This window comes from Panthera uncia (assembly GCF_023721935.1).
Source record: "Panthera uncia isolate 11264 chromosome D3 unlocalized genomic scaffold, Puncia_PCG_1.0 HiC_scaffold_8, whole genome shotgun sequence".
NCBI lineage: Eukaryota > Metazoa > Chordata > Mammalia > Carnivora > Felidae > Panthera > Panthera uncia.
Window position 1 is genome coordinate 60,418,261 of NW_026057586.1, and position 12,165 is coordinate 60,430,425.

Sequence of the window (12,165 nt, forward strand, 5' to 3'; positions counted from 1 at the left end):
AACTTGCCATGAGTACCAATCTGGAGGGGGAGGGGGGTGGAATGTGGAGTATTTGATGACACTTTCTGTAACAATTGGTGGTGACTCGTGACTGGTTAATGCGAAGTGATCTTCACCATCATGTGAGTGGGTTCAAAATAGCTGCGCAGATGCAAACACTTCAGAGGTGGCGGTGGATATTTCGTGTCTGGGCTGGTGATGTGTTTTGAGAACATTTACGAAATCTGGCTGATTCAGAGCGTGGGCTGACAACCAGTAAGGAAGTGAGAGCATACCAAAAGGTGAGGTGCAGGATTTTCCCTTCCGCTTTGGAAATAAAGAACCTCAGCTAAGAAGGATAGGATCTCCAATCTAGTGATGAGAATAACAAGTAAGGGAATAAAGTGAAGACAGTAATTGCTGTGATCATCTCTCTGTTGTCTTCTCATCGATAAATATCAAGTGTTTACAAGCAACAGATGAGATATCTCTCTCCCTGCCCATGTGTGTTGAAACCGTGATGGATTTATCGCAAATCTCTCAGTCTGGTCCCTCACAGGGAAATTTCAAGCATTCTTCTAGTGAACGTTCACACTGATTTTCCTCTTTTGTTTCAGATTTAGCCTTACCATTCAGTTCCTGGAAAAACACTTGTTAAGCAACCAAGGGGGCAAAGGGCTGTATGAAAGGAGTGTAGACGCCAGCTGACAATCCCATTTAGCCTTTTTGGCTTCCCTCTGAACTCTTCTTTAAGGGAAAAAATGAGTACGTCAAAAGAAGTTAGAGTAGTATTTCATCACGCACAGTTGATGAAATACCAAGCGTTCCGTTTTCTGCTATAGTAAGGGCTGGAGTTGCAGATAACTCCAAAACTCTTTTATTTGGTGATGAAAACCATTTTATAATCTTTATCTATGTATTTAACACATTTATTTTCCGTATCGCGTTTTGCTGAATCTGAGTTCACGTGTCGTTCTCATTCTGAGTGCGCTCCAGATGAGCAACCAGTGGAATGCAGAGATAGCAAGCAGCTGTTATTTCCTACCCTGTCTTGCCACCATCACTAAGAACTCAGCTAAACCCTGTCTCCTCCCAACGCCCAGCCAGGAAGAGGGTACGAATGGGGTCAGTGGCTGCCTTCAGTGATAATCAAACGTTAGGAAAAATAAGGTAGTTATTAGAAGTTTGGGAGCCCCCTAGGAGAGATTGTTTATAGGCAAATTTGTTAGCAGAAGAACTCACTCTAAGGTTAAAAAGCTTGCAAACATAGTGCTGGTCTAGGAAAGTAAGATTTACCAACAATTAGAAAAAGTATTTTTTGATGACCTTTTTGACTTTGCTTGGCACACGTGGGGCTAAAATTAGTATTTGGTACTTGACTCTGGCAAGGTAATCTGCTTTATTTAATTATAAACCCTAAACCCTCACCATCTGTTCGAAAAATCATAGTCAATAATCGAGAAAAGCCTTTTAGTCGGCATGTTTGTATGTTTGTAAAAGAAATGTAATTATTGGTGAAAGCTAATGATACCTTTCAATTTTTTTTTTCTTCAAAATTCCTTTCTTCCCTCAAATATTTATTTTCTGTTCAAAGTTTCTCCAGGATATAGGAGCTTTTTTTTTATGTTTATTTTATTTTTGAGAGAGAGAGAGAGACACAGCTGGGGGGGGGGGCAGAGAGAGAGAGGGAAACACAGAATCTGAAGCAGGCTCCAGGCTCTGAGCTGTCAACACAGAGCCCGACGTGGGGCTTGAACTCATGAACCATGAGATCATGACCTGAGCCGAAGTCAGACGCTTAACCAACTGAGCCACCCAGGCGCCCCGCCATTGTTCTTATTGTTATCATAAGCCTTTGAGTCTAATGTCACACAATCAAACAAAGATATAGGTTACAATTTTCCAGGAAGATAGAGACTTTCAGGGCCACAGTTTTGCAGAAGACAATGCAGCTCAGCAAAAATTGTACCAGCCAAAGAATCACCTAGGATACATGAAAACTGAATTTGTTCCTCAGAGTTTCCTGGAAGCATATAGAGCATTATTTAATTATGTAGATTCTGGGGAAAGACTACAGTTTCACATGAAGATGTTTTCTCCCCGTTGCCACGGCTGCTCCATTCACTGCCCTCACCCTCCATGTCATGGCAAGAGAGGAAAGAAGATCTAAATGATCTGTAGCCATTTGGGGTCATTGCTTGCCATCCTCATGGCCATGGCTTAGCCCTAAAAATGCCCTGAACAGTTAATTTTCCAAGAAAACATAAACAGTGATGAGAGTATATAAGGCCAGCTATCTAAAGAGGTTAGGAACATGGGATTTCACTTTTAGTTCCTCAAAAAAAAAGAGTTGTCTAGGACCTTAAAGAGCTCAAAGTTTGGTTCAAACTCAAGTTCAGTGCTTTGGGATTTCCTGCAAGAGTTTAATATAAAGGTCCCCAAATTTTAACTTTGAACCTAGGATACATATCCCATCTTTTTAGGCAACTTGTTTCCATTCTGGTATTTTCTTTACTAATAGTTTTCACCTCAGAGTATTTTTTTGTCTCTGGAGCCCTAATAAATGACCATATTAGGATAAAACTGACGAAGAAAAAAATATTTACAGTGTTAAGATGGACAGTCACGCTTTGCCTTCTCTGCGCCCACCATGGCCCACGAATTGGGAATAATCAATCCATTATATTCCTTACATTGATTCTACTGCTGTTGTTTCTGTAAATATCCAACTGTTCTTTTCCTATTTGGTTCACTACTTGTGCGAGCTGTGTTTTTGTGCATAAATAGGTCATACAGGCAAATGTCACGTGTGACTGAAGCAGAATCTATTGTGGTTAGCCTTACGGAATTATCAAGTTAGTATTACGAAAAAGTTTTGTGATATACATAATAATAGAAAAAACTATATTTATTTCTAAGTAGGTGTTCTCAGGAATATTATTCCACTTACCTATTGATAAAATATATAATATTAGAGCATAATCACAACATAATTATTATAATATATATACTTAATACTAAGGTACTAGATAGAGCATAATCACAACATAATTATTATAATATATATACTTAATACTAAGGTACTAGATATCCATTAAATACTAAGGTATTTAATATCCATCCCTGCAATTCCTCCATGCTCCATTTTAGAAAGTATTCTAGGGGCGCCTGGGTGGCTCAGTCAGTTAAGCGTCCAACCTCAGCTCAGGTCATGATCTCGAGGTCCGTGAGTTAGAGCCCCGCGTCGGGCTCTGTGCTGACAGCTCAGAGCCTGGAGCCTGTTTCAGATTCTGTGTCTCCCTCTCTCTCTGCCCCTCCCCTGTTCATGCTCTGTCTCTCTCTGTCTCAAAAATAAATAAATGTTTTTTTTAAAAAAAAGAAAGTATTCTAATGCATATGGAAACAAAATGGCTTTTTTCTACCTTCAGTCTTAGAAAACATAGAAAACAATATTACTTAGTTAGGATCACTTAGTTACTTAGTAGGATTTCATTTCTTTTTAATCTGGGGGAAGGAGCAAGAATTAATCTATTAGATTGTATTTTCTTTGATAAATTTGCTCCGAGAATTGAAAGGTTACAGATTTTTAGCGAAGTGTGTGAGATGGGGAGGAATGAGAAGAACGGACCGGACCTTGCCACCTTCCAGCATTTTTCCTGAATACATCTAATTTCACGTTGCTCCTGAATCTTTCTGCCCTGACTTGTCTTCGTGCATGAAAGTGTCCATGATGACGTAAAGCTTGCAAGACGGTCTACTTCTTTCCTCTCTAACGGTCTGCTCTTTCTCTCTCCTACCTGTCTCCCCGTCGCCACCGCATGCTACCTCGTGCTCCATCTTTCACCTCGTAGCCATGCCAAAGTCAATGGGCGCGTATATCTAATAATAAATAGGTGGGTACTTCCATGTTTTCTCTCTTGTTGTTGTTTTTTTTTTTTTAACGGTCGCTTAGTGTGTTAAACACTTTACTATGTTGTAAACGGAAAATGATGTCGTCAGATAGTGCACAGTGGTCTTCAGGTATGCTCATGGATGTATTTTGCCAACACAACCATTTGGTGACTATTCTGAATGGTGCTACAAGTGGATTCGGAGGTTGCCAAGGGTCTTCAGCTGGTGCTCGGCCTTGGGTCTTGGTTCAAACGTACGCCCCATCGCTTTCATTCTTTGGCGAATTAGTTCAAGGCTCGCGTGAGAGCTTATCTCGCTCCTCCACGAACGTGCCCACCAATGCCAACTTCCCCCGCTAAAAGTAATGCGCCCTCCCTCTGAATATCCATAGCACTTTATGGTTGCTGCCTCCTGATACTTGCCTTCCAGCCCCCCCACCTGCCTGCCTGTCTTATCTCCCCTGCCAGAGGCATCAGCCCCTCGGGCCTAGAGTCCCTGTATAATTCACCACTGTGTCAATGTATCATCTGCCTCAGGGCCTTGCCCGTTAGTTGACCTTCCATCTGTACATATGTCGTGAATGAAGTGAAAATAGTCACAACAACATATGGTTATAAGAAAATTAAGACCTCAATAGATCAGCATACTGAAGAAAGATAGTTGCCATCACTAGAGTTCACAACGGATGCAGAGCTGGGCACTGAGGCGTGGCCCTTACCTTATAGCCCTATAACCTAGCTGGGGAGATAAAACATGCAAATGACCACACATAATAAACAATAAGCTTTGATAAGTGTTGTTTGCAGAATTATCCTCAACTTCCCTAAGAACACAGAGAAAAAGATCCTTAGGGAGTGAATTTACTACAGCTGTCCTTACTTTATTAAATAGGTGAATTAAAATATCCCCTCCTATAACTTTATGTCGTTAGTAATAAAGCCAGTCAGTTAGGTCATAGAAACGTGTGTTTTGCAACAAACCCAATCAACAAAATAACTCTTTTTCTAAAGATCTGTTGGTTTTATAAGTAAGATCTGTTGGTTTTCTACTTCACTCACTATTCTCTTAAATAAAATCCTAAAGCTGACAACCGAGTAGCAAGCCCTGGGAGGCAAAACTTCTAGGAGGAAGTGTGAAAAATTAATGCATCGCTCTGCAAATCACTGAAGAAGGAGGGGTGAGGAGTGACTGGTTCCTTTGGGGGGCGGTTTTGTTGACAGCCTGAGGGAGAAAAATCAACCTCAGGTTTTTAGCTAAAAACTCTAGCTGGAGATCTTGAGCAACTATTGAAATTTCATCTCTAAAACATAAGGAACTTTTCTCTCAACCTCTCTCTCTCTCTCTCTCTCTCTCTCTCTCTCTCCCCCATCCCATCCCTCCCCCTCTATCCCTTCCCTTTCGGCCTCCCTCCTCTCTACTCCTGGCCCTGCCCTCCATCCCTCTCCCTTTCTCCTTCTTACCCTGTCCCTCTATATCTTTTTCTCTGTTTTTCACTGTGTCTTCCCATAAAGTATTTACCATCTGCTATGTGAGGGGATGGCTTGGATACCTAAGGAGGCAGGAGTTGGTTTGATGGGTTCCAATAGCCCAGGCTAACAGAAGTTATGGTTCTGATCGACTCAGACTTCTCTCTTGAGAGAAAGCCCATGCCTCTTAAGTCACAAGGCCAGGGGATATATTCAGGAATTCTCAGAATTCAAAGTCTTCTGAAAGAATTAAAAACTCAAAGAATTCCACTGTTAGCACTGTCTTCTTTCCAGTGGAATCGTTCATTTTTGTGTGAATGCTAACATATTAAGAAAGGCCAGATTTATGCCCCAGGGAAGACATTCCCCAATAAACTCTTCCCTCACTATGCTTCCAAAAGGCTGTGTGTAAAGCCTAATTTTGAATAGGGCCTAGTCTTGTTGAAAGTAAGAAATAAGTCGATTCTTTTATTAAGTAAGTGAGCTTTCTTTCTCCCATAATTTCTTCCTTAATGCTCAGTGTTATTTCACAGGGAGAATAATGTGTTTGTAAACGTGAGTTCTGGGTGGAAGAAAAGACATACCTACATTCAACTTCTGGGTTGATCAACATTTAGACATGACCTAAAAAGGTGTAGGCAAGAGTGTTGGGGACAGTGGGTGACTGATAAAATTTTGATGATATGAATCATTGTGGGGAAGTTCCCACTGAATTCATAAATAGAATAAATTGGAATGTTTTAACAGGAGTAATGGTCATTTCTGTCACATATGCAGATATTAGAGTCATCATACCCAATCCTGTCTAGTAGATTTTTTTTTAATGTTTATTTATTTTTGAGACAGAGAGAGACAGAGTGTGAGCAGGGGACGGGCAGAGAGAGAGGGAGACACAGAATCCTAAGTAGGCTCCAGGCTCTGAGCTGTCAGCACAGAGCCTGATGCGGGGCTTGAACTCAGTAGCCTCGAGATCATGACCTGAGCCAAAGTCGGATGCTTAACCGACTGAGCCACCCAGGTGCCCCATGTCTAGTAGATTTTTTGAAGGAATTACTACCACACACATTCAATATGTGATATTAAACTTACAAATAAATTGCTCATCTGTGTCTATAGTCTTCTAAAAGTACACATTCTAGAAAACAAGCAGTATAGATATTCTTTAAATATTACTTATAAACACTAGAAATTTGCAAGATATCTCTTTTTTCTAATAGTCTAATGAATGGGGTGAGTGCAGTTTACATTACCACATATTCCGAATTAGAATAGTTATAAATAAATGGAATTTAGACTAAAGAGATTTTACCGTGGTAGGCTCCATTTTCTTTAATATGTGGCTTAATATATTGAGTCACAGTCAGTTCCTAGTATAGAATTAAGCCTCTTCAGCTGTCCGTGTATCATAATTTGTTTCTTCTGTTTCAAATAAGAATGCCATCCAGTACATAGAATCCATTCACCAGACATTCAGTCAATCACATTTTGCAAGCGAGCCCAGTAGACTTAAGACTGGGTTTCTGCCCTTTAAAGGAAGAATCCCCAGAGCCATAATTAGAATAAAAGTATGTAGATACAATTGCAGAGATGCACATATTATGGACCGTATAAAGAGCTGTGGGTGCACGAAAGAAAGAGTGAGTAAAGACACAAAGAGAAGAACATCACCTGCTTTATTAGAATGCAGAAAGAGATATGGCCAGTCAGTGAGAGGATTACAGCTCAGAGCCTGCCTGGATAATCATAAAAGCAAGGTACGGAAGTTATAGGTGTAGATAAAGACAATGCAAAGAAGAGAAAATGAACTCCTTGGTGGGGAGAGGCCAGGCATGCAAAAAGGTGGGATTTGAGGAAGTGTGAGAGGGGGTTCTCTGAGAATCCAGTTCATCACCCTATTTATAAGTCTCCTTCAAGTGATGATTAGATAATTTGCCCATGAGGATCAATACAGAAATACCAGTATTGGAAGTTTCTTTGCCAGAAGTTTCAGGGAGCGTGGTTACTAATGTAATTTTTGGAAAACCAGGATCCCTTTTTAAAATTTACTGTGGGGGCGGGGGGTGGAAATATCTAGATTGAGGTACACAGGCTTTCCTGGAGAATCAGTCAAGCTGTTCAGGATGGCAGACCGGGGGCTAGTTCTGCCCATGAACTCCACATTGTGCAGATGGCCCTACCTCCACAGGAGCCCCGCCTCAGCACATGTGGTGGGAGAGGATGGCAGACAGCAGAGGGTGCAGAAGATTGAGAGGGGTGGAGACAGACTCCCAAGGAAGAAACATTTGCTCTTTTTCTTCCAAGTGGCCATTTTAATACACAAGTTATGTTCAAGAATGTGCTGATGACAGAGTTATGGTCCAAGTTGAGCACCTGCCCCAGTGTCTGGTGTCCCTTACAAAGGCATGTTTCTAATTCCTCTTCATGATGGAGATTATCAAAGCAGTGTATGGAAATCTATCGTTAGCAGGTGGTTCCTTACTTTAAAAATACTCCCTGTGTGCTAAACGCTGTTAAGAGCTTAACAGAAATCGCATGGCATCCTGTGAAGTAGGTGCTGTTACTCCGTTTTATAGATCAGCAAACTGAGATTTAGGAGACAGGGTGGGGAGTTTTGCCAAGTCACCTGGCTAGTAAGTTCTCTAGTTGAGGCCTGAATCCAAGTCTTTCTGATTCTAATGAACATGCTTTAACATTCTTCTGTATTGCCTTCAAAAAAACTGCTATGAAAAAATGGAAGAGAAAATGAAAGGCTTTACACAGCTGTCCTTTGGGAACTTATTGGGCTGAGCACTGAGTGTTGAATGGTAACCAATTTGACAATAAATTATATTTAAAAAAAAACAAAAAATAATAATAAATGAAAAAATAAAAAATAAAAAAATGCAAAAAAAGTCATAAACTCCAATCAGGCATTAAAAACATTTTTGCCCGTACACATTTTATGCACGTAGATTTTCTCATGCAATTTTTCAGTTAACAGACTCCTAGACTCTAGTCAATGACAGCCTGATAGAAGTCTCCCCTTTTTCCTTTGCCATTTACCAGCTCCTGAGGTTAGTCTGCTCCTGCAGGCAGCCGGGTGCCTTGTTTCCTCATAAGGATTATGTCAGACAGAAATGTGCAGATATTTGGTTTAGACACTCATGTCTGATTCTCTTCTCTCCCCAGCATTATCTAGTCCCAGATCTCTTGTAAACTGTTACGGGTTTCGAGAAGTCAATCTTTGGGACATACTCACACCAGGCTTACTCTAGTGTTTTTCTTTGATTCCTTCCTTAGCTAATCTCCCCTCAATCTGCCCCGCCTTTCGTACCACGACACTTTGGGGGCCTTGTTGCTCAGGACGTTTTGTTATGTAGGCAGAAGCAACAGCCTCAGGTCTGGAAGTTTCATTCCATAAACTAGCTCTAATTCTTGACAAGTTGTATTTCATGTCAGTATCAAGTCATGGCAGTGTTGATGTAGATGTTAGAAATGCACTCTGACACGGTCATACTTCCACCAAATGTCATCATGAGAAGTATCTTCTCACTTATAAGATGCATCACCTGGCAATGCTGACGAGAACACATAAATATCGACGGTTGTGTGACACCCGGTTGCTTTTACGTTGGATACCATTTCATACGCAGAGTCCTGACAAAGCAGAAATAGCACGTGTGCCCCATGAGATCTGACATGCAGTGCTGGTGTACAAAATATGGTACCGGAGTTTCAAGAGTGGAAGACGTTCTCAGAGACAGGAGGGTGAATTGCCTAGCTTTGGAAAATAAGAAAGTAGTAAGTCAGTGTAAGCCCTTCCACCAATGTTGAACCATCCCCGGGATGTTGTGTATTCATTCGATTAACAGTGTTTCTATAGTTTACCTGCTTGACACCCTGTTAAGAGGAATTACTTTTGAACGGTAACCGCTCTGAAAATCTAAGGGCAATGCAGATTCGTCACCAGTTACCCAACATCGCAAGTGTGTTTCACATATAAAACCAATGAGTTGCAAGTAAGCTTAGATTTTTTCTCTAGCCAAACTTTCTCACTTTATAGAACATAAAGTGAATTCCAGAAAGGTTAAATAATATACTCCCGAGTCCACAGTTATACAAATAAAATAACATTATTAATTGTCTATCCCGTTACACCCAAGCTGAAAGGTATACATGAATTTTTACAAATGGGGAAGACTTTCGGTATTTCCAGTAGACCTTTTCCTAATATCTAATTTATTGCCCACAAATATTCCTTCAAACTGGTGATGAGCCCAAAGATAACAATCTTTAACGATTTAGGAGGAAGATCGTACTCATTATTGTCCAGTATGAAATAAGTTGTAATGCTCTGGCTGCTGTCCGGGCTCAGTGAAACTGCCTCCCGGTGCCTCACTTGGGCTGTCACACACCGTGTCTTTATGACTGCGTGTCCTGCAGCTGATACCCGTGCCCACGGACTGGGATGTGATGCAGACTTCTTGCTCCTGAAAGCATTTCGCTTCCACTACATGTGCTTTAGATGATGGCAGAATGAGATGAGTCTATGCAAAGGTTGACTACGATTACGTATCATTTAAGAATGGTTTTTTAAAAGCCTATTAAAAGCGTGAAGTGACTGGATTCTTGCGGGATGGTTTGCTACGTTACCAAAAAAAGCATGACATGATTTGCCTCTGTAGTCTATACGTTCTCCCCTTTATAACCTGCAGTCCTGTCCACTCTCAACTCAAGTCGCCAAGCCTAGGGTTCATAGCACAAGCACGCTATTGACGCCATCCTGGAATGCACTTGGCATTAGGACTTACTGCAACCGGCATACAGGAATGCGATAGTGGATGATATGTAGCATGATGTGTGATCTCTGACATTCCTTATAATTCTTCTGTTCTCATCTCCTTTTTTTTTTCCTTTCTATTTCAATTACTTTGAGCAGCATCAAGAAAAAATTACCAATCCACCAAAATGAGTAAGTCCCCCGTGAAGCCATGAAATGCTTGCTCTACATGATGCCATTTCATGCTTCTACATCCTAAACTCTGACCATTTTCTCCTCCGGGAAAAATGTCAAGTTTAGGTGTCGATAGCTCTCATTACTGACTAATCACTAGAACCTGAATTGGAAAAGCTAACAAGACCTAGCTGAGTTTACAGTTTGTTTTTAGAAAGAGCTTAAAAAAAAAAAAAAAAAAAAAAAGCGACCAGACGCTAACCACCCCACATTGCAAGGCCTGTGTACGTGCACTGATTTTCATTTTTGTTTATCCTCCTTTTACTTGCCCCTCACTCAAATCTCCCCTGGCGTTCTTTCCTCTCCTGACTCGGCTGCTCTCTGCCAACAGACTGGCCCACCCTGAAGGAAGCCTTCCAGACCTTGCCATGATGAATCTGACCGCCAGCCTGGAGAAGCCGGACTTGAAGAAGCTGGCTGAGTCCAGGGAGGACAAACCAGAGGGATGCCCTGAAAAGGCTGAGCTTGGGAAAGACAGCGAAGAAGAGGAGGAAGGGGAGGACGAGGAGGAGGAAGAGACATCAGGTAACCCGCCCACTACCAGTAGCTGCTCAGAAAATCCTGGCTGACTGACTCAGTGAATGAAACTGACATGTGCCCGATGGATATATATTTGAAACAGTCTGAAATAAAAATTGGGGTGGGGTCTTTTTTGCAATTGTTACAGCATTCCAGTTCTAGTTGCTCCCATCATTTCTGTGTGGTTCTGATTTAGAAGAAGAGAGCAGATGACTAGTTATCAACTACTGATCTGCCAGAGGTGATCCTGGCCAGAACCAGAGGGGTGTGGCTCTAACCTCTATTCAGTAGAAAACCTGGGCAGGACATTTCCTACCGGCAGCAGAGGCAGGCAGCTGTGTAGAATTTCAGAAAGTTCTAGACAGGGCCTTTTCAAATGCATTCTCAAAAAAGCCAGGCTGGGACTTCTCCAGGGAACTGGTCATTGAGAACATATTTGTAATTCAGCCCTAATGTTTCAGGACCTGGGAACCAGTGGAGCACATAAGCAACAGGATGATTATCATTTGAAGCCAACTCCTAGAGGTGTTTTTCTTGTTGTTGTTATTTTAGGTTTTCTCCCTCCTTCTTCTTTAGGCTCTTTTTTCCTGTTTCTCTTCGTAGACTTGAAATAATGTTTAATAGGGCATGACGGAGATCTGGACCGCCGTGGTGATCAGGACGCCTTATCTGACAGCGAACAGAGAACACGAGGCGCTTTACTCTGTTTAGCAGCTCCCAGACACTATGGGAGGAAAGATTGCATAGCCTTTGGGGTGGTGGCCTGGGGCATGACAGTGATGTGCTGCACTTGACTTTGCTGGTGTTCTGTGCTTTACGGGCTTAGAAAATGAAAAAGCACAAGGCAGAAGATCCCTCCCAAAGGCACACTCCCCAAAACCTGGTCCCTTTACTCCCTCATCTCAGAAGACCCCGAGAGATGCCCAGAACTGCCCTTTCCATATCTAAGCACTGGCTGTTCCTCAGGGTGAAGGAGCACCGAGCTCAGTGGGACCAAGGACCCAGGACTAAGATTTGCTGTCCTACTTCATGAAGGTTTTGAGCGTTACTAATAGGATCTCACTAAAGATTGGATTTCATTTTTCTGGCATCCCCCCACACACCTGCCGTCCACACCTCTAAAGTATGCTCAGTTATGACTGAAATCTTTGTATCGACTCTTATCTGAGTCACTTTGTAAATAGCCATTTTTCACGACGACGACTGAAACTTCACTTAAACTTTTCGGACCAAGTACAAGAACTGTTACAACCACCCCAGCCACATGAAGAAGCTACTTAGACACGCTCAGGTCTTTATCTGCCTGGGCTCGTGAGC

At 41.8% G+C, this 12,165-nt stretch overlaps 1 protein-coding gene across 1 annotated transcript in view; it reads left to right on the forward strand.

The window, feature by feature from the left end:
• The window catches only part of PIEZO2 (piezo type mechanosensitive ion channel component 2), a 471,937-nt gene that overhangs the window by 358,954 nt on the left and 100,818 nt on the right, over positions 1–12,165 (forward strand). Inside the window, 1 exon segment of the mRNA XM_049620442.1 lies at positions 10,661–10,854. Within this exon segment, the coding sequence (XP_049476399.1) occupies positions 10,661–10,854 (194 nt within the window).